Source organism: Python bivittatus, unplaced genomic scaffold (assembly GCF_059951505.1).
Source record: "Python bivittatus isolate LINGU-HERP-01145 unplaced genomic scaffold, Pbiv_v1 ctg000480_np1212, whole genome shotgun sequence".
NCBI lineage: Eukaryota > Metazoa > Chordata > Lepidosauria > Squamata > Pythonidae > Python > Python bivittatus.
In genome coordinates, this window is record NW_028277075.1 from 52,053,583 (window position 1) to 52,077,536 (window position 23,954).

The 23,954-nt window shown below is 38.6% G+C and overlaps 1 protein-coding gene across 2 annotated transcripts in view; it reads left to right on the top strand.

The window, feature by feature from the left end:
* The window catches only part of SYT9 (synaptotagmin 9), a 102,112-nt gene that overhangs the window by 40,585 nt on the left and 37,573 nt on the right, over nucleotides 1-23,954 (top strand). For both annotated transcript variants that reach the window (XM_088145878.1, XM_088145877.1), the window contains exons 2-3: nucleotides 10,992-11,337; nucleotides 20,345-20,891. In XM_088145878.1, coding sequence (XP_088002004.1) covers nucleotides 10,992-11,337; nucleotides 20,345-20,891 — 893 coding nt within the window. The remainder of the gene's footprint in view (nucleotides 1-10,991; nucleotides 11,338-20,344; nucleotides 20,892-23,954) is intronic.

Below are 23,954 nucleotides of genomic sequence, written 5' to 3' on the forward strand. Positions count from 1 at the left end.
CCTAGCGGTTTGGCATTCCTGATAGCTGGCAAGCTGTTTTATATTACTTGATGATTCACACTCAAGAGTACTCCTAGCTTCTGCATTGTCCATTTTGGGGGTCCTTGCACCTCTAGTCAAAAGGGACTTATCCCATTTTCCCCTTCATTAACAGAATTGCTTTTGGTAGGAAAAGAAGACAGAATAAATGACAGGAAAACAGAAGTGGGTTGTTACAAATGGAAGAAGGCAACTGTTCTCTCCTTCCCATACAGTTTCATGAATGATGCAGGATGGTTGGACAGATTTAAATAACAGTAGTCTTCCCTAACCTATGAACCCTCCAGATACATATATGGATCTCAGTGCTCAGAATTCTCAGAGTATGCTGATTTGGAAAAGCCAAATTAAAATTCTCATAACCCAATCTATATGGCCAATTATGAGGAGAGCTGCAGTTTATAGTCCAACAGGATCTGAAAGGTGGACACAGACATTTTCTTTATTTTTTCTATGTAAAATCTGATTTCCATAACATCTTTGTTATCTCCCAATTCATTTCAGTTTTAGTCATTTACGTGGTAATGGATAAGCCTATTTTTTTTAGTTATAATTAACATAGATTTGTACAATTTGTGATGGCAATAGTGGCTATCAAGTGAGAAACTGGTTAGTGTTCATTTGTAGAATGCTATTCTGTCTGACCCAAGGCAGTGCAAAATTTTAGTTTAAACCAATCTTATTCTTTACCTTAGTTTTCCTTGGAGAAGTAATGAAACATTTAGCTATTGGCCCACTTTTGATAATGTGCAAACTGAGGACTTAATGGTATACATTTCAGGGGCAAAACCAGAATCTACTTACTTAAAGCCCATAGTCCTAGAGAAAGAAGAATTTGGTTATTGTATATTAGTTATTTTGTCCAGTCTAATTAGGAATAATCCTCTAAATACAAAATGCTTGACAGAGTAATCCAGTGCATATCTCATGAAACCTGTTGTGTTCAACAAGATTCATCAGAGCAGAGCAGAGTGCCTGCAATCCTCTAGCTGAGAGTAAGAGTAAGAAATATGGTTTTACCAAGAGACAACGCCGAAATTTCATTCGAAGAACACCACAGAAATGCTTATGGATTTATTTATTTATTTTCAAAGGTATAATTCGTTTTGTTTGTTGCAAGATGAGAGGAAGTGAAGATGTACTGTACTGATGTTCAGTATACTGCCAGCTATTAATCCCATCTGGTGGTCAATTCACCCTTTCATAGAACAGCTGGAATAAAGACAGCTGCATGAATAGAAATGCCATGAATAAGTAATATTGAGTATTCCCTTGCCCCGGTTCATGGCAGCCTATCAATTTTTTATATTCTAGTGAAGATTAAAGGCTTCTTCTGTGCTTTTTCATGTGAAAGGGGATAGATTTCAGATTGCCCTTTCTCTTTTCGATGGGTTGGCACAGTAAGCTCATTTTATATCTTCTGACATTTGCATCTTTTACACTGCAAGGATAAAGGTCTCTTCATACAGAAATCCCTGCAGAGGTTTGCACTTGGTGTCTTTTTCTTAAAAGATGCTTAACATTTCTGTAGTATATTCAATAACATTTGGAATCAAGCAGGATGAAAAGTGAGCTGCAGGTGAGAAGAAATGTCCAGCATATATGGATTTTCTCAACAAGCAGTTTTCTTCTAAATATAAACTCAATAATAATTGACCTACTTGCAACCTTTTTTCCAACCCTATCCATGTTATATAGAAGGAAGGAAGGACTCTTCATTCTGAGCTAAACTGTATTGTAGGTTGGTTGGTTTATTTTAATATGATGCTGAATGGGTCACAAACTATACAGTAGCATAACGTTCTGAGTCTGTAACCTGTCGAATGAAATGCTGCAAATTGGACAAGTTATGCAGAATATGTGTTGCTTGTTATGGGTTGTTCCTTCAGTTTCCCAAGATCTCTGTTAATGTGATACTTAATAGTAGTCATTCTTTGAAGTAAAGACCGTAAGAACAAGAAGATCAGTCAACCCTAACCCTGGCCAGGAAATAGGAGATACGGGAACAGCTGTTCATAAAACTTCAGCTTCAGCACTTGGCCCTGAGAAATATTGTATGTTGCTCATCAGGTTGCTTTGCTAAGTACGGCTTCACAGTTTTCCTTGGTATAATGAATTACTTTCTAAATATCAACTGCTGCATGTGGCAATCCCAAAATACACTTCATTTAGCTGTATTTCTCTACCAACCCCACCATTTATGCAGCACAATTTCCTGCAAGGACTGTTTTCTTTATAACATGCTGTTCTGACCTGAGCCTCTGATTCAGTGATATTTATCTGAAAAACACCATTGTACTTATAACGCAATTACATAGGTGTGAAAATTGTCTTTCTCATTGTTTAATTCCATATGACTGTGAGGAAAGGAGCTGCTATGGTTGGAAAATATATGGAATACTTGCTTCCAATTATTTTTAAGAGCTGGAGGTGTGATATATAAACGCTTACTTTTCGTCTCTACAGAAGATTATGGTTCACTAGCCTGACTGCAAGCAGATGCTTGCTGCAATCCTGTAAAAAGTCACCACACAGTAAAAGTAATAATCTTCTCTGGTGTCATATGAATAAAAGGTAATGGCAGAGACTGCCATAAGTCAAGGTTGACCTTAGGTGACTATAACCATGTAGTTCTTAGTGGTTTGTAATTGCATTCTTCCAGAATGTTGTTGTTTTATTCCCATGAATGAAACAAAGCAGTCTTTCACAATCAAGAATGTCTTAGTAAAACCCTGGCAAAGATTAAGAAACTTTCCAGCCAACTCACACCATAATGGAGTTGGACGGTAGTACCAGCTACAGTGGTCTCCATCTCCATGCTGCACAGATAGAGCTTGCTACCAGTAAGTGGAATGAGTTAACTTATGTGCATTAGAGACTTTTTCAGGTTTTCTCAAGCAAGCCAGCATTCATGGTTCACACATCACTCTAAATAAACTATGGAAGCAGCTTTCAGTGATTATTAACCTGGCAGGAAGAATCAAGTAGGAATGTTTAAGCAGCATATACCAGCAGAACAAGCCAGAATTTTGATCTGAGAAGATATTTAGAGTGCACATAGGTACTCTAATAACATCCTTATTCCTTCATATATAATAAAAAGGAAAGTCGAGTCAGTGCATTGAATTCTTTTTCAGGCATATGATGGGTGTGAGCAGCAAATATGTGGCAAGCAGACATTCTTCTTTGTAGGTATAAAAAAGCATAAAGTCCAGTATGTTACTCCAATATGCTAAATCCAATTTGTTTGGCATTCCATGTGGTGAGAGAGAGAGAGAGAGAGAGAGGGATGGATGATAGATAGATAGATAGATAGATAGATAGATAGATAGATAGATAGATAGATAGATAGATAGATAAAACATCCCTCATACCAGAGAGAAATAGAAGTTCTCAAGAGTATTTGGGATGAGTGTCTTTGAGTTGCCTTAGACAAAGGGAGTTCTGATTATTTTTTCTTCATCAGGAGTCACCTTTGCCCTCTCCCACTGCCTTCCTTGTTTTGGTTAAGATGCTCAGCTCCATAATAATTCTGTCCTAACTCCCTGGAAACCCACAGCATTAACCCTACCCATTTTTTAAATGTGCAAACAACGGTGTCTAAGTAATTAAATCAAACTCGGAAAGTTACATCTTCTCTAGCAAAGCAACACAAAACACCCCATAGAGTGTTTGGAATACCACTGCTGAATGGCACTACTTTCCCTTCTCTGGTGTTCCCTTCATGGAAGGTCATTGCAAGGTGTATCATCCCAAGCCAAGATGCTATACATCTAGAGAGTTGGGGAAGTCTGGGGCAAAAAAACTGTTGCAGTTCATATTTGCTCACTCATGCTGCCTGGGGAATTCTGGGAGTTGAAGTCCAGACATCTTAATCGCTAATGTTGAGAAAGACAGCTTTAAACAATTGCTTTCAATCTGTGGAGAAAACACGTTTGCTATACATTCACCTTTGGGGTCCCTAGACTTTCAGAGCTCTGAATGTCAGATTTCAAATAAGTTTTGTTTTTGTTTTGTAAACAAAGAATTTCAGCCGGCAGAAATATGTTTTCTTCCTGTAATGGTTGCATGATACAGCACTCCTGAAAGCTCCTCAAACATACTGAATAGAAGGCAGTTTGTCAAGAGTAAGGTCATTGGTTTGAGGCAGCCATGTATGAGCCAATTCTATGAACCCTGATGCACTGCTATAGAAATCTGGGAAGGAAGTAATTGTGAACAGCAGGCAATACACCATGCTGAATGACATTCATATCTACAAAGGTTGCACATTTGGAGATTGTGATGCTTCCATTTTATTTTATGGCACCATGAGAAAGTAAGAGGGTCTGTGCAATGCCTAACTAAAAGACGTCATCATATCCCATCTTGAAGAGAAAGGGGAGAATGCTGTTAAATGCACAGTTGCATCAGTCCACATATAAAGGGATCCAGATTCATCTAAGCTTGTATAGTTACTGTATGCAGGAAATAAAGCCATGGCATCAGTGCAGGTAATTGCACAAAGATTTTTTTTTTTAATTACATTTTTATGCTACCTTTCCTCCATGGAGCTCAAGACAGTTTTGATCATCTCTTCCCCCACACCTATTCCCCCGCCACCATTTTATCCCCACAATAATCCTCTAGCCACTCTTGCCTTCATATAAGGAAAAGAAGTGAAAAGTTCTGGAAAAATATAGTGTATGCATAAACTCCCAACATTTCATGGTAGCAAGCCAGTTCTGTACTAAAGATCATTAGGTACAAGTAATGCCCATTTTAGGGACAAAAATGCATTATGTTACCGTCTAGTATGCGGCAATCCCATTCATTTTTATTTGTATAAATCGTGTGAAAGTCCCAATCCAGATTAGAACCTACATGCGTACATGGACTGAGGAAATTTAAAACTTCCTTTCATCCAAGTAATTTCAAAATCTTGCCTTCTCTCCCAACATGCAACCAAAAAAGAAAAGAAAAAAAACCAAAATAAAAAAATACCGTCCACAGTGAAGGTTCAGTTTTTGGGGTTTTTTTCCCACCCTCCTTTCTGTTTTTATTTGCACGCAGGGTGTAGGCAATTCTGAAACACAGCAAGTGATGAATGGAGGCATTATGCCTGTCTAATCTGTGTTCATAAACAGTCTATCTCTATTTGTTGCTCATATAAACAGAGGCAAATTTAAAGTTTTCTGATGATGGATTATATCAATACACCATCCTTTGAGGTAGTTCAGATGTAATGGCATACTATGGTTTAATCAAACTCAGGCAATAGTTGTTTTAAATCTCCTTGTAGCCATGCTGGAGGACCAAAGAGAAAGCCCCAAGTAGGGCAGGCTCATTTACTAAACTGTGGGATGATTTTAAATAGCATTTGTAACAATTCTATTATTCAAGCAGGATTTCTTTAAGATAGCAAGTGTAAAGTAGATATATGCCACCTCAAAAATTTGCTTCATGCAGAAGCAGTAATGAGTTCCACTTTGTGAAAAATCAAGGCCAGATGCCCCAGAGCTTCGATGCATGCAATCAAAACTTCATTGAAGTGAAGTAACCTAATAAAGCTGTAACACCTCTTCTATAAAGCATTTATATCTTTAATTGAAACTAGATTACTTCCAGCAATTCACTCTTTGTGTCTCTCCAGCTCTATACCATTCTGCGGAATCCCTTCCTGGTAGCTATATCTGTTTTAACAAAACCATTTTAAATACAAAGATATTGAAATAAAATTTTGATTTTTAAAATCAATCAATCAATCAATCAATAAGTAAGTAAGTAAATAAGGGGTATGCAGGTGAACAGTGCAGAGGGACAAAACCAGGAACAAGTGATTCATCCACCCCTAATTGCTTTACAGCAATAATACATAAGGGATAGATATGACTGCAGGAGGAAAACCAATGGAATACAGTGGTACTTCTAGTTACGAACTTAATCCGTTCCATGACTCTGGTTGCAACTCGAGTTGGTCTCAAGTCGAGGTAAAGTTTCCCATAAGGTTCAATGTAAATACGGTTAATCTGTTCCGCCCTCCGAATTTGGTCGCACCATGAGGCAAATTTCCCCATAAGGTTCAATGTAAATACGGCTAAACAGTTCTGAAACATATGCATTTTATTTTTAAACCTCAAAAACCTTCCAAACGCCACAAAAACCTTCCAAACGCCACAAAACACACCACAAGCCTCACCGAACATCTCCTTGCTACCGCGATCTCGCCCACAGGAAGCCGCGACCGGTTCGTAAGTAGAGGCCGCGGATCCGGTTCGTAAGTAGAGGCAGAGTTCGTAAGTAGAGGTAATTTTTTGGGGCCGGAGCTGGTCGTATCTCGAAAATTTCGTAAGTAGGGGCGTTCGTAAGTAGAGGTACCACTGTATATGCTGAGGATTTAAAGAAAATTGTTTCAGTATAGTGTACCTATTGCATATTGCCATTCCACTACCTTCTGAATCTGACTTGATTGTAAGGCAGGTTATCTGTATTTCGTATCTGTATAAAAATAATAATAAGCCCCATTCCCTTTTTTTAATTTCATGTCAAGGCAAGTGTGCCAAGTATATGAGAAGAATGCCACATATCTTACAATAATTTAAAAAACACACACACTATAACTGAAAGAGAAGAAAATGGCCTTGACTTAGGGAGCTATTATAATATAGGAAGCAGAAACTGTGAACAGTATTGTTTATTTTTTCATTGGTTATAACATGCAGGTTTCTTTGCAAGCTCATCCACAAGGCCATCAAGGAGACCTAAAAAGAACTTACTAAACTTACATTGTTAGAAGGACCAGTGTCTTTATTTTAAACAAATAGAGTGTTCCAGTACTGTAACAATAGAATCATTCTAATTCTGGACATTCTAATTCAGGTGGGCCCCTGCATTCTAGTACCTGCAAGATGAATGGCGCAAATATTGTTTCAAATATTCTCTCTCCATAAAAGTAAGCCATGGCCTTTACAGCTCTTAGAGTTGGCATACCGCATTGATACTGTTGAAAGGAGACCTTGTTAAAAGATACCCTGACAGTTGCCAAAGGTCTGATATGTGAGCTAGGCTGGTTGGATTTTCTGTTTATTTAAGCAGTGAGGATCTATTGCAAGTACAAGTTGCTTGCTCCAAAAATAACAACATACATGAATACTGATTCTGTTAGGTTGAGAATCAGTAAGATAAAGAGAATCAGTTCTGCAGCATATTTTACTTGGTTCCAAGGATCATAATCAACCTCTTAAAACAAGGAGGATTGAAAGACAACTCAATAAATTTAAGCAGCTTGGTGTTCTGCCCCTTATTATGACATTAGACACACATTCTAGTCGGTCATGTAAGAGGCATGCATGCTTATCCAGTCATGCATACACATTCCTTGAAACCAGATCAAACAATTTCCAACTGACGAGCTAGCTACCCTTCATTGAAAATTTTATAGTGAATTGAGAGGTTCATGCATGCACATGTCCAGAAGCTTGTTCAGCTAGTTACAGGAAACCCTTTATTTAAAGGGTAAACTATTTCTGGTTGATTACTATATTGAGGTTAATAATTTTCAAAAACACAAGTACTAAAGCTATTTGTTATATAAAAATACATCCCATATATAAGTTAAATAAAACTGTGTGTGTGTGTGTGTGTTATATTACAGAATGGCTTGCACAATAGCTAGTTATGTAGATTGAAAAGAGAGAAGCTATAGAAAGAGAGAGAAATGAAAATAATTGTGGAATCACAACTGCAGACCTACAAGAGCAGGTCTATTGGAGCCCAGGCTGCTAATAGGGCAGTGAGGTGTACTTAGTATATGTGTTATCTGAGCTTCACTTACTGGCTGGCTAGGGAATTCTGGGAGTTGAAGTCCACATATCTTAAAGTTGCCGAGGTTGAGAAACACTGCTCTAAGTTATTCACAGGGCAATAAGAGACTTTGTGAACAGTTAAAGGAATAGGGCTTGCCTGATCGTACTCAAAGGGATTATTTGCAAACTGTTATTTTGTTTGTGTTTGGCCACTTTAAATTGTGTACACGCACAAGTAGGTGACCCGTACCTATAAAGGATACTAGAAATACAAGCAAAATAAGGAATGTGTAGAAAGCACAAACAGGCTAGTTTTTGCCAAGCACATTAACTCAACAAATATGAAACTTCCTTGGAGTATAGAGTATATTCATTATAGACAATTTCTAAATAAATAAAGGCCTGTACTTTAGCAAACTAATTATGATCCACCTTTACTTCTTCACAGTTCTGTTGCTGGGACTTTACATTTCATTTTCTGTCAGTCACTGAGAAAATGTATCCTTCCCCTTCTCACTTCACTTCAGATTCAGCTGCAAGAACTGCCCTTGGTCAATGATATCATCCATATACTGGGGCAATGTATGGATGGAGCATCTGGCCCCTCCCCTGAGGATTCCGTCTGCGTCTCTCCTGCACTATGTTCAAAGTGAATGCTTAGTCATCTCAGTGCTTTGTGCTATATGTGACTTCCACAAGTTGTTCTTGAGGGCACATGATGCTGGTGGCTCATGAAGGGTGTAATGTCCCCTACCAGTTTTATGAATATTAATTTTTTGTTATGTGGCCCTTTAAAAATAAGAAAAGTAGCAAATATCAATGATTCTTGCATCTTCCCTAGATGTGTTTCACAGTGTCCAATACGTTTAATTTCTGTTTAGAGCCACATAATGTTTAAGAACATTCTCGAAAATTCCAGACTGCTGTACGATGAAGACTCTTTATAATCTCAATAGTTAGCTTGATGTCTCAGCATAGTTACAAGTTAAGATAATACTAGGATTTAGTGAAAAGGAAACAAATAACCTCATTTATCCACTCTCTATGACTAAAAAAAACCCTAGGAAGTCGAGAAAGCTTTAAAAATAGCGAAAGAAAAAATTAAAAAGGAAAAAGAGGGAGAGGAGGAGGATGTTTATTGTTTGATCGTTTTCAAGTTAAAACACTTTTGGGACAAGGGGATGATTGTGGCCTAAAATTAAGAATGCTGGACTTTTCCCATTCTCCAAGTTTTTAAAGAAATGAAAGGATTTACCCCTTGCAGTTCCATCACAGAAAAACCAGGTCTGGAGGATTGTTTTGTTGTCTCTTTGAAGGCCTTGTGGATAAGGGTGCAAATAAATCTGAAGGTGTAACCCATGAAAAAGAAACCAGTAACTGATCGCAGTTTCTGCTTCCTATATAATAATCAGTCGATATTTCAAGGCCATTTTCTTCTCTCTCAGTTGCATTTGTTTTGTATTGTCAAGTACGTGGCATTTCTTTCATGTACTCGTCCATGTTTGCCCAAACATCTAGTAAAAAAGGAAACAGGCTTTATCTGCTTACATACAATTTCAATTAAGTTTCAGAAGGTGTCAGATAAGACAGCTGAATACACTTAAACACTTTTGTGAAAAAAAATAATAACCTGCAGTTTATATTTGCTTGGCTTTCGTACTGCAGTCATGCCCTAACTCTACAGTATGTGTTACATTTCTACAGCAATTGGGGTGGGTGAACAAGGATTTTAAGATATATTAAGTTCATGGAGTCATGGAGATGCCAGGAAAGCCCAGGCTGTAACCTAGACTGTGATGTTGTCAGGGCATCTCAGAAACTCCTTTCTATTCTATTGAGTTCAACTCGAGAGAGTCTTTACTGAGATAGTTCTTACCTGGATTGAACTGCCTAAGGACTGTGTATCATGGCTCACATGACTGACAAAAATACCTATGCACACAGAAAGCTAGTTAATTAGAAGAAGATTTGATGCTTGGCATTCTTCCTGGCGTCAATGTTTCTATGCAAAAGATTTCTTTGCTGTTAACAGTGTCAGCACTTCGTAATTTGTATCATGTGGACAAAGTTTTATAACCTCATGAAAGGCAAACACTGGTCTGATTAAAAGAACAAGCTTATCAGTCCCTGTTTCTGCAAAGTTCTATATTTAGGCATCAAATAAGGGATCTTGTCAAATGTTCTTGCATATGTACAGAGAAAGCCAAACAAAAATCCATTTGTTTCATAATTAATCACCTTTTCTTAAGTCAATATTCTGAGCTGCAAATAAGCTAAACAGTAAAATCACCTGTCAGTTGAACATACCAAGATATGAACAGTTCTTTCCTCTTACACATACAGTCTCTCTTTCTACAAGTGAATATACAAAGCTGGAAGTCTTTCCTTAATTAGAGTGTCCCATTTTATCAAAACCTTGCAACTATGAGTACTAGTTGCAAAACAGAGCAGGATATTACACGAAGTTGTAGCCATCCTTTAATATGCTAATTTTGTTAGCAATAGTTTCCTGATTTGGATGGAATACAAAGTAGGGTATTAGATAGTGCCCAGTTTGATAATTTGTATGCAAAGGCATGTGAACATTTGAAATTTTTCATGGTGATGTTAGGGTTTATAAAGACTTCTATATGGTTGCAAGCCAATATTCTTTTCATTGTTATTGCAATCAATTATTAAGCATCTTAATTCTCCTTTTTCTGGTCCTGGTGGTAATGATCACATCAGCGATTTTACATAATTTAAATTTAAATAACTTAGACATCAGAATCTGTTGGAGTTGGGCGGCTAATAAATTCAAATACATAAATATATAATTATTTTTATTGTAAAAATCCAGTCTTTGATTGTTGCTTGGCTTTCTCTCTAGCAACTAGAGAGATGCTAGTTGAATGCAATCACTGAACGCTGAACTTGGTAGGCTTTTAAATTGATCCATTAGAGCCCTTCATATACTTATGAGGCAAGATAGCATTAGTTAAACATACTTCAGTAGAATTCTTTGATGGAAAAAATCTTTAATGGAGCATTTAGAAGGAAAAAGGGTTGGAAGCAATATTTTTCTTGGACTTGCTATGCACAAAGAAAGCTTAGTCCTGGTCAACATTAGGCTTTAGAACCGCAGCTCTTATTTGAACATTGACATGTATTTCTTTGTCTTCTTTTCAGATATCACAGTAAGTTTGCTGTCCTTAGTGGTCACCGCATGTGGACTTGCTTTGTTTGGGGTATCTCTGTTTGTATCCTGGAAGCTTTGTTGGGTTCCATGGCGAGAGCGTGGCCTGCCAGGAAACAAAGAGAAGCAGGAATCCTTGAACTACACAGACACAGAGACCAATGACCAAGAATATAGTGAGGAATTCCTGGGGCAGCCTACTTCCTACCCTGACTCTTCCATGAAGATTAGCCACACTTCTCCAGATATTCCATTGGATGCTAAGGCAGGGACCAAGGAGAACTGCATGCACAATGTTCGGATGCATCGACAAATCACAGAGCCAACTCCTTCTGCTCGGTCAGTAGCTCTAATATCTGTGTTAGAATAATAACGGAGGAGAGCAAAAAGGTTAATTCTTACCCTTCAATCTCCTTAATCCCAAGAAGAAATATATAAGTGGGTAGGGTGGCATTCCCTTCCCTCTTGTCTTACATTTATTTTATTTCTTTAAATTGTATGCCGTCCTTCAAAACCAAATTTTGCAGGGAAACGTACAACATGTGCATAAAGTCACATTTTTTAAAAAATGAAAATATTCAGTATAGATTTGGGATACTATGTCTGGACTGCTGACCTCTGGAGGACCACTAGATAGCAAGAAGGAAATACAGAAAAATCTAACTTTGCTGCCACTTGGTGATTGTCCAGATGTTTGTATCCCAGATATGGTAGACCTACCATGGGAGGCACCAAAGTTAAGGCTTCTATGGATGATGTTAAGGTACAGATTAGAAGAGGATGCCTTGTTTTATCAAATGCAGGAGCTGAGTCTATAATGGGAGATGAAGTAAAGAAATAGACATCTGAGCAAAGAGAAATTAGCTGTGGAAGTGATAAGCAATTACCATCTGCTTTTCCCTGAGCTTGAGCAAGATCCTATTCCTAAGAGGAAAAGGGATCTAGCAAATAGAAAGCCACTTGTAAAAGACAGAGAAAGAAAGGCCAAGGAAGAAAAACGTATAGCTTTTACTGTATTAGTCAGAGACAAACTTGGAAAATTGGAAGAAAAAAAGACCAGGTGTTTTTATAATAGGAAAATCCATTTTTCCATACAGAATTGGGCATTGAAAAGATCTAATGAAACTTGTCAATAAATTGTTCAGTCTGTTTTATATATAGATTAAAACTTAATCCAAAAAGATGTTACCAAAATCTCTTCAGTCGGGTCAGTGGCATCCACAGGAATTTGCTGCTTTCATCTTTGTCGTAAGCAGCATTGTAATATTGCAACCCATGGAGAAAAGGATGGTGTTTGTATCACAATGCTCCTGAGATCAGCTTGACCCTGCTTGCCCCACCCTGCAGACGCCTGGCCTATTGATGTTAAGATTCTTTGTCATTTTACAAATCTTGTTCAAGGGGAATCACAAGGTAGTTGAAAGTGGGGAGTTCTGAATAATGGTTTATCCAAGGTATTTCACATTTGGGAAGGATTAATTTTTTATTGAGTCTGTGGTTAGAAGAGGATAAAAGAAGCTTCTCGTACAGGCTCTCCTTCTTTCTCTTTCTCTATGTACTATAGCTGCATTCAATGTTATAGACACAGCCATGTTTCTTTGAAAGGAAGAAGAGCTTGAATTGAAAATTAGATCCATAGAAAAGGAAAGGCAGAAAGAAGGTTAGAAAAACATGAGCAAAAATCTTCCCCTACCTTTTCAGATGGGGTTGAAAGTTATCACCAAAATCAATCCTCAATATTTTTTTCCCTCAAAAGTATGTGCAATGTGACCTACCTGTATCTGTGTGTGTGTGTGTGTGTGTGTGTGTGTGTGTGTCTATGGGCAGTGACTGTACTCCCCAAAATGGGCAGATCAAATTAAATGGGCAAATTAAATAAATATTTTGGATTAATGACTTACCCTTCCACAAGATTGCTTATGAAGTAAATCAACCCATTTATAAAATTAATTGAGGCTGCATCTGTATACATTCACGTAAACCATCTGTTATATATGAACTACTCTCTCGCACACACACATAGAAATGCACATACACATTTATACAGAAAAAGAGAAGAATCTAGGCTTAACAAGCATAAACCTATGCCTGTTCACTCTATTAATGCATAGTAAGTCTCATTGTGCTCGGTGGCTTTTAATCCCAGAAAGTGGCATCTGCAAGGGGAGTGATAGCAGGCAAGATGGCAATCACATCAGCATAATTGAAGCCCCACCCCATTGCACATGCAACGATATTGGACACATGTATAAAGGGGCAAGACCAATTAAACTGCAACCACCACCATCTTGCCTGTTTTGAACCCCTTGTGGACTCTCATAACTATGTGTAGACTACTGCTGTGCAAGAGACAGATCTGTTTAGCTCAGTTCAATGAGCTGGTGTAGAAACAGAAAAGAAATATTTTTATCCTTTGTTCACAACAAGAAAATGGGTTAATAGAAGCCTTAATACTAGTCTCCAAGCAGAAGGAAACATACTAAAGGCTTATTTTATAGTAAATCATATAGAATTCAGTGACTCATACTCCCAGGCAAGTATGTTTAGGACTTCTGATCCTGTTCAGTCAGCTTAGTAGCCTCTTTCTCCTCCACATGTAGAGGAGGATTCTATAGAGGTTCTCCACCAGTTCGAAGATCCTGATTTTCTTCATTAGCATGGAAAGCCTCCATGGATGGGAGGAGGTTCTCCATTGCAGACAGTCATTTTCTACAAATGGAGGGCAGTAGGATGTAAGCAAGTCTCCCTTGCTTTCTCCCTCTGTCCTTCTCCTTTGCAGTCACTTGATTTCATTGCACTTCTTACCCAATTCAGCGCCTCCAGAAGTTAATTTCAATATGACTGTATTCCTAGTAAATATTAGAGGATTCCTTTCCTCCTAACTCACTTGTAATTATTTGGAAGGGAGATCTTCTACTCTGTTAGCATAAATGCAGTACTAAAGAGCTTCAAAGATGGAAAAGGAATCAGACTTATATGGCTTCCTTTTTACTTATGATGTAGGAAAGGAATACAACATTCTTTGGTACCTCACACATTAAAAGTCACCTTGCTGCAGGAAATTAGTGACACTGGGAGCAAACATGATGAACAAATCAAAAGTGTGCATGTTGCAGGAACAATTTTTCATTTACAGGCAATGTATAGCACAAGTTATTTTCTAAACTAGGCAAAATTGCCAAATATAGTATGTGAAAGGAGCCCTGATTTAATCTTGCAAAGCATGTTCATTTGCACTTATCTTTGCTGCTGTGAGTGCTGATGTATCTCTGCAAAGATGTCAGCAAAAATAGAACAGGTTAATAAAACACTTGTGAAAATAAGAAGTGTTAGGTTTTAGCCACAGCTTTGATTGAGTGGGAGGTATGTGAAGTCACCAAGGGAGACTGACTGAATAAAGTTATATCAAGGAGAACATAACAGAAAGGTGGGAGCATGAATGACAGTGGGCGAAACCAATATAACAATTATCCAGGCTATATAAAACATGTGGCTGAGTTGCTATATTGCTGAAAATAACCAATCCCAACTCTAACGAGACATGGCAAATGGGATTATGCCAGCCATTCAGAAAGGGTGCTTCATAAAGCACATTGACTTGCGCAGTTCCCCTTTTCTTGAAGCGTTACATTCACGATATCCACTGGAAGGCTTGTAACAGCTTTGATGGCTGTCCCAGCTGCATGAACATGTGCCAGGGACCACCAGTGAAGCAGCTGTCCATGCACCCACAGGCCTTTGAAGTACTTGCACTGGGTCTTCCAGAGGGTTCAGGCAGCTGTTTAACTTTCAAGGAGGGGGGCATTGTTCACACTAATACACTTTATGCAGTGCCCCTTTCAAGGGCTTTGCACCGCCCAGTTGACAACGATAAAAGCTGTTTGTCTCCTCTTCCAGTAATAAAAGGTGCACCAGCTGCCTCTCCAAACACAGTGTATTTTTATAAACTCTCTGAAGTAGTAGCATTAATACCATAATGATGGATAACAATCCATTGTGACTTAATCTATCATAAATTTATCTCAACCTTTAATATGCATTAATCTAGTGCTTAGACTACATCTTGTGGCAATGAAATCCTGTAAATTATGACAGATGCTAGTTGTCATAAATGTCCTGAAACCACTACATTTTTTTTCCAGCTATAATGCCAGATTCCCTTTGTTTTCTTCTTTTGCAGCTAGGGCTCTGCTTCTGGGCTTGTTAATTTGATGCCCATTGATCAAAGGGGAAGCATGATCTTTTTGCAGCCAGTTAAGAGCAAAGGTGGTTTGATAGTAGTAAAAATGCTACATTAACCTTAGCTAGTTACCTCCTGTCTACATTTTAGTGCTGGGTGGTTTCTTTTGCATCCAAAATTCGTTATACTCGAACAAGGACTATGTGTAGAATAGAGAGATTTGAATGTGAACCTAGCTATTTTTGGCAGCATTGAGGCAGGCCAAATGAGGAACAAGTTATATATGTGTTTTCCTGATTATATTTTGTTTAGATATTATAAGGCAGTTGTTTGAAGGGGAGAGATAGAGAAAAAGGAACATTTGCTGTATGTTTTTCAGAAGCTTCCCCGAAGTTGAAAATCCCATTAGTGCTCTTTGATTTTACTTGTGTTGTTTAATTTTACATAAGAGGGCTGCAATCCTACTGCATTAATTTCTCAAAATAAGCCTCACTAAGCTCAATTGGACTCTCATCTTCACAGTCATGTTTAGGATTTCACTGTGCAAATAGCAATGTATTCAAACATTCAAAAGGAGAAAAGAATATTTCTACAGGGGTGTTTGCATCAGCTAGAAAAAAGGGATGTTGCAGTGACCCAATTTTGTGACATTTTTGTGTGTGTATGATTTTATTGTTTAATTCTCTTTAGGGAGGGTGCAGTTTGATAATACTTACTGGAAATAAGTTGCCCTGAATCTACTGAAAGCAGCTTTTTCAACTAGCGCTTGTGTTTGTTTCTAAGAAGGCATTCAGGCGAAAGATGTCCTTTGCCTGTTTTGGAAGTGTATTTTGGGTTGAGGGGCTCCGTCCAGTTTAACTTCGGTCCCTCCAACGTTGGAATGTAGCTTTGGAAATCTTTCCAAGAACTGAGATAGACATAAAAAGTTCTTTATCTCTGGTATAAACATAATGGAGTAAACTTTAAGAAATTGTTAATGAGATGTCGTCTTTGAACCTACAGTCAGGTCCAGAAATATTGGGACATCGACACAATTCTAACATCTTTGGCTCTATACACCACCACAATGGATTTGGAATGAAACAAACACAATGTGCGTTAACTGCAGACTGTCAGCTTTAATTTGAGGGTATGTACATCCAACTCAGGTGAACGGTGTAGGAATTACAACAGTTTGCATATGTGCCTCCCACTTGTTAAGGGACCAAAAGTAATGGGACAGAATAATAATCATACATCAAACTTTCCCTTTTTAATACTTGGTTGCAAATCCATTGCAGTCAATCACAGCCTGAAGCCTGGAACACATAGACATCACCAGACGCTGGGTTTCCTCCCTGGTGATGCTCTGCCAGGCCTCTACTGCAACTGTCTTCAGTTCCTGCTTGTTCTTGGGGCATTTTCCCTTCAGTTTTGTCTTCAGCAAGTGAAATGCATGCTCAATGGGATTCAGGTCAGGTGACTGACTTGGCCATTGCATAACATTCCACTTCTGTCCCTTCAAAAACTCTTTGGTTGCTTTTGCAGTATGCTTTGGGTCATTGTCCATCTGTACTGTGAAGCGCCGTCCAATGAGTTCTGCAGCATTTGGCTGAATGTGAGCAGATAATATTGCCCGAAACACTGCAGAATTCATCCTGCTGCTTTTGTCAGCAGTCACATCATCAATAAATACAAGAGAACCAGTTCCATTGGCAGCCATACATGCCCACGCCTTGACACTACCACCACCATGCTTCACTGATGAGGTGGTATGCTTAGGATCATGAGCAGTTCCTTTCCTTCTCCATACTCTTCTCTTCCCATCACTCTGGTACAAGTTGATCTTGGTCTCATCTGCCCATAGGATGTTGTTCCAGAACTGTGAAGGCTTTTTTAGATGTCGTTTGGCAAACTCTAATCTGGCCTTCCTGTTTTTGAGGCTCACCAGTGGTTTACATCTTGTGGTGAACCCTCTGTATTCACTCTGGTGAAGTCTTCTTTTGATTGTTGACTTTGACACACATACACCTACCTCCTGGAGAGTGTTCTTGATCTGGCCAACTGTTGTGAAGGGTGTTTTCTTCACCAGGGAAAGGATTCTTCGGTCATCCACCACAGTTGTTTTCCGTTGTCTCCCGGGTCTTTTGGTGTTGCTGAGCTCACCGGTGCATTCCTTCTTTTTGAGAATGTTCCAAACAGTTGTTTTGGCCACGCCTAATGTTCTTGCTATCTCTCTGATGGGTTTGTTTTGTTTCTTCAGCCTAATGATGGCTTGCTTCACTGATAGTGACAGCTCTTTGGATCTCATCTTGAGAGTTGACAGCAACAGATTCCAAATGCAAATAGCACACTTGAAATGAACTCTGGGCCTTTTATCTGCACATTGTAATTGGGGTACTGAGGGGATATCACACACCTGGCCATGGAACAGCTGAGAAGCCAATTGTCCCATTACTTTTGGTCCCTTAACAAGTGGGAGGCACATATGCAAACTGTTGTAATTCCTACACCGTTCACCTGAGTTGGATGTACATACCCTCAAATTAAAGCTGACAGTCTGCAGTTAAGGCACATTGTGTTTGTTTCATTCCAAATCCATTGTGGTGGTGTACAGAGCCAAAGATGTTAGAATTGTGTCGATGTCCCAATATTTCTGGACCTGACTGTATATGAAGATTATTCCTTTAGGCTTGAGAGGATATATATTGACGTGGGGGGGAACGGAGGGAGGGAGAAAAGCAGTTTTGTGTGCATTGTGCTATGTAAGGCACACTGAAATATTCATTTCCCTGTTTCTTCTTCTGAAATGTTGGCAGGTATGAGTTATTTATGACCAGTGTGAAAAATGCTTTCTTTTGTTTATCTTGTTGCTTTGAGCTCTAGCAAGTTTTACAGCTGGATGGTCTCTCCCCACGTGCTAGATAGTTGACTGGAACAGGAAGAACTAAACAAAAGAACAGTGGGGTACTTCACTATTCTTCAGCGTTTTACTGGATTTACTGTTTTTATTTATGGTCTCCTACCCTGAGATTCTTTGACAGAAGATTGGTGGATATTCTGAAATTTCAGTTAGAAGGCAAGGCCATAATTACAAGATACTCTGTGCTTTATAAGGTTGGTCAGTAAATTAATATGGTGCATGCTGGGATCTGAACTCCAGGCATTCAAGGTGCAATTTGTACATGAATTTACTGCAAATGTGCCTTTGCATAATTTTAACTCTTCAGTTTGGCATAGCGTGAGTCACATTCAGATATACCAGGATTGTCCCCACTGCCAGTAACAATGTGGAACAAGGATAAACTGGAGCCATTTTTCACACATTCAAATGACTGTTTTCCTTCTTATAAAGTTTTAACTTTATAAGATACGTTTGTGTTCTCATTTCTTACATTACTGAGAGTGGGCTAAAGGTAGGGGGCAGTGGCATTCCTAGCATATTTGATACTTGGAGCAGATAATTTTTAACCCCCCTCCCCCACTTCATTGGTGATAGCCAGTTTGGTGTGGTGGTGAAGGCACCAGGCTAGAAACCAGGAGTCTGTGAATTCTAGTCCTGCCTTAGCCACAAAGCCATCTGGGTGACCCTCAGCCAGTCACTATCTCTCAGCCCTAGAAGAAGACGGCAATGGCAAACTGTCAAAATGAAAAATGCTGTCAAGAAAGCTGCAGGGGACAGTCATCAAGAGTCAAAACTAACTTGAAGGCACTTTTTTTCCTCCATTGCTGTTACACCTCCACCACATAGACAGTAGCAACCCAACTCCACACCCATCGCCAGCCTCCTTGTCCTCGGCACCACACCCCCTTTTTCCCTGCACCGGGGGGGGGGGGGAATGCCCGCCCACTCTGTACACCACTGATTTAAGGCCACCCAGGTATACTGGCTATTGCTCCAACTGATTGTTTTACATACTATAGATTTTAGCCAGAGATTTTTCACTTGTGTGAATCACAGGGAAAATGTTCTCCAACTTGATTCTAATTCTGCTTAGAAATGGAGACCCTCATCTCAAATAATGCAATCTTTTTTTTTTAGATTTTTTAATCCCGCCTTTATTATTTTTTTTATAAATAACTCAAGGGGGTGAGCATACCTAACACTCCTTCCTCCTCCTATTTTTTCCACAACAACAACCCTGTGAGGTGAGTTGGGCTGAGAGCAAATGACTGGCCCAAAGTCACCCAGCTGGCTTTCATGCCTAAGGCGGGACTAGAACTCACAGTCTCCTGCTTTCTAGCCTGGTGCCTTCACCACTAGACCAACTCAAATATAAGAATAATTCAGCGGGGAGGGTCAAGTCCATGCCAGCAGAACAGGAAATATTATTCCTGGATTCAGCCCTGCAAGTCCTGCGATTCCCTCTCCAGTTCCATGCCCACTGAATCTCTGAATGTTCCCATGCCTCGGAGATGTGTATTCAGAACTCCTAAATGTCAGGACATTAATTGGCACTTCTCCTTTTTACTTGACTGTGTATTGGCTTTAATAAAATATTATATGGTTGTTGTACAGTATGGCACGTGTGGTTTTTTTTGTAGATATGTACAGTCTACATTTGGCAGCATAATCATGTCTTTTTTAAAATGGTGCCTTAAAAATGGTACAAGCAGCAGGAAAAGTAAAAAATAACTGAGGTTAGCCTGATTGGATGAGTTGTAGCTGGAGAAATAAACACAACTCAAACCCTTCTGTAACAGCCTGATTGGTAGAAGTGACCAAGCGCTGAGAGCTACCCCGAAGCCCAGCAATCCTTTTTAAACGCTTGGGGCGTGGGGGAGGATTCCCCTAGGAAACTCCAAAGCACTAGTTACTATGGTAGTCAAAACAGGAGCCATCTGGACTGTTTGGAAATGATTTAAATGCTCCAATTCAACCCCCTTCCAAAACAATTTCTACATTTTTTGTGAGTGAGAGACTGTGTATGTGTGTGTTTGTAACATCAGTTCTTTATAATCCAAAGTCTCTATTTTAACACTGAACCACCTTTTTTAAAAAAAAAGATTTCATGTCCCTATTTATTTAATATACATTGAATCACATTTCCCTCTCTCCTTCTCTCTTTATAGTAGCTGTATATTTTCATTTTTTTATTTGTCTACTCTTAAGAACATTTTTTTAATTGTAGAGCAAAAAGTAAATGCAATCAACCAACCAATCAATATATTTTGCTTTAATTTAAGGCACAATTCAATCCGACGACAGCTCAATCTCTCCAACCCTGACTTCAACATCCAGCAGATCCAAAAGCAGGAGCAGCTGACAGGGATTGGACGCATCAAGCCGGAGCTGTATAAGCAAAGATCAGTAGACACAGATGATGGTCGGAGAAATAATAGCAAGTCTTGTGGGAAAATCAATTTTATTATAAAATATGATTGTGACTTAGAACAACTTATAGTGAAGATTCACAAAGCTGTCAGCCTGCCAGCAAAGGATTTTTCTGGGACTTCAGACCCTTATGTTAAGATCTACTTACTTCCAGATAGGAAAACAAAACATCAGACTAAAGTGCATAGAAAAACTCTTAACCCAGTGTTTGATGAAGTTTTTTTATTTCCTGTTCCTTACAAAGATTTGAGTTCAAGGAAACTTCACTTCTCTGTGTATGACTTTGACCGCTTCTCCAGGCATGACTTGATTGGCCAAGTGATAGTGGATAATTTTTTAGAGTTATCCGACTTTCCCAGGGAATGTAATATTTGGAAGGATATTGAATATGTCACCAATGTAAGTATATCCTTTTTAATTCTGAAATTCACTATTTTGTTACGCTGTCAGCCTGTTTATCTGCAAACAAAATGAAAAATTCATGGAAAAAGACCCAGGATGTATCAACCTAGTGCAGACATCATCAGTAGTAAGTGTTTTGTTTATAGAGGAATTACCTTCTTGTTACAAAGATATTTGTCCCTTATTTCTGAATTCCCTTCCTAAATATTAGAAGTATGCAGAGATCACTTGATCCTTCTCAGGGCCTGATCCAGAAATCTGAGAAAGGCCCAACTTGATCCTGATACTTCTGAAGGTAATCAAGTCTGACTCAATGTCTCAGCAGTACTAATATTAGCCATAGCTCAGTGTTGGATGGAGAGTAAGATTGTGAATAATGTTGTACTCATCTCCTGTAATATAGTATAGCTGTATTCTTTTTGTCAAAGAATAGATTTACATTAAGCTGGAATTGTATACAGAAACAAAGCCTGCCGAATTTCATAGCAAGTGGCGCAGAGGTCATACCTCTGCACTCTTTTGAAATACCATTAAAAAAACTTTGTTGTTTGGGGGATTATATAGCTCACTTTACAATAACAGTAGCCTCTGTGCTGAGGAGCATTGCTTACAAATTCTACACAGATAGATGAAGGAGGTTTTGTGCAATGGGCAAGCATGTATGCAAAGAATATTGATGCTGCTTTCTGAATGTTATAAAGATGATTGTTGGAAAGGGAGGTGGAACTAGAAGGAATTAACTCATTGGTCCTTCCCCATACGACAAATCATACACTAGGGCAGGTCAGCTGGCTAATGGCTGACAAAGCATAATCACGCAACTTCTCAGGAAAGTAGACAGTGCAAGAGTAAGGTACAGTACATGGTTAAACTATGGTTCTCTCTCAACCCCTGTTTATGCTATGATTGGTGAGGCAAAAGTTAGTTTGATTGCAAGGTTCACTCTGACTTGATGGCCATTGAATCCAATACTCTATTAATTTTATATAAAATCTCGGGATTGGAACAAAGGAGCCAGACGAACACAGTTCTGCTGTCCTGAAAATCTCTTTCAAATTATTCTGCTTTTTCTTGTAATGGGGTTTCGGACCCATAGAAATATAAGTAATAAAATAAATAAAAATTCAGTGCAAATCCCTATAAATCCCCTGCTATCTTGGATTTTCTGACAATAGATGCTACTTTATAAGTGATTGTGACTTTTTAAACATTAGTAGACTCTGCAAACTTTGTTTCTGAACATTCACTTCCCCAAACTTTCTAGAATCCATCTTGAGTTTATATCTTAAGTTCCCCAGCTGTGTTTCTCTAATATCTTGGAAGCTCTGAAGGCCCTTTACTCGTGTACTCCACAACTGACATCATCAAGACAGGGATAAAATCTGTTGGTTTTTTCCCTTTTCAGTTGTTAAGAGAGGAAAACCATGCATTTATTTGCCATGTATTGTAGACAGACACAAAAATGATCTTGGGGAAGCTAGGCAGAGGGAGTCACAGTTACAAAAACAAAATTATACTTAAGCCCAGGCAACAATGCAAGTGTGAGAAAGAAACTCAGATTGACTCCTTCCTAATTCATTGTAAGAAGTATAGAGGGGAGAATTCAGTCAGGCTTTCAAGATTCTGCTATTACAGCTTATATCAGTAAACTATAGTTCCAGTCAGATTTGTGGAGGCTGTTTCCTGACCTGGCCTACGTCGAAGGGCTGACACGTATGTGGTTCAGCTAATATAAGGCATTTGTGAAGCTTTCCCCCATTCTTTTAGTGATATACAGTATATTGCAGTGCTCTCAAGAAGTTGATTTCACAAAAGCAAGGAGGAAAAAAATAGGAAGAGGATTTTGAGAACCAAGAAGACTGGAGGAGAGCAAATGTTATCATCAACTTAGAAAAAAAGAAAAAAGAAGATCTGGGAAATCTTAAGTCTGTCAGCTTGATGTCTACACTGGACAAGGTTTTCGAACAGATTATCAAACAGCATGTCTGTGAGCACTTGGAAAGACATGCTACAAATAACAAGAGCATGGGCTTGATCAAACAAATCATACCAGGCTAATCTCATGTCCTTCTTTGTCAGATCTTCAAGATAGACCAAGTCAGGAAACAGACAACGCAAGGACTTGTTATAAGATACAGTAATAAAATCTTGGTAACCTGTCAAATGGTACTCAAAAGGAGGCAAAACTCAGAAAAAGTTATGCTTTCTAAACAAGAAACCCATGAATTCTGTTTGCAAATTAACATTTTCTAGCTTTCTGTTGATTTAAGCATTCATAATTAACAGGGTGATTTAAGATTTCTTCATATTTACCTACAGCTTCCCTTTATGGAGGCAGGGGGCAGCGATGGTTCTCACACATGGTAAATTTAATCTCAAATCCTTGTGTGGTAAGCATTGTGTCAAATACTTGGATTTTTGCCACATTTCATGAACCTTTTGCCTGAGCTGAGCGATAAGAAAAAGAGAACTGATTTACTGTGCAGAACAGAAAACACATGGATGTGTTTTGACCATGGTCAGCTCTAAATCTTAGCTGTTCCAATCTCTTTAATTTATTCATCAGTTTTAAACATACTTGCTTCTGAAACCACTGCACTTATTTCTGAATAAATATATTTAGGAATTGTTTTGTCTCTGTTTAGTTCACCATCTTCCAAGGGATTCTCCTTTACCTGCACTTAAATGGTGAGCAGTCAACCCCAAGAGGTAACAGTAGCTTAAAAAATTGAGCAAACTGCGTGGGAAGGAAGGTCTCAAATCAGATTCTTGCAAATACGGATTCCTGCAGATCTGGATTCTTGCAAATTCCACAGGGAAAAGAATGAATAGAGCCTTCCAAAAGCGATATAAAAATATATTCCCAATTGGTAGTACAGAGAACTGATGCACTTCTCTCGCTCAGGCTAATTACTTTTAGCTTTGTATGTTTCCTAAGTAGCATTTTTTGTAGAAACTATACATACAATGTGCTGAGCATTTTAAAAAAGCATTGGAATACAAATATAATAAATAAACCAAAAGTATATTGCAAAATCATTATAATCATGACATTTGTTG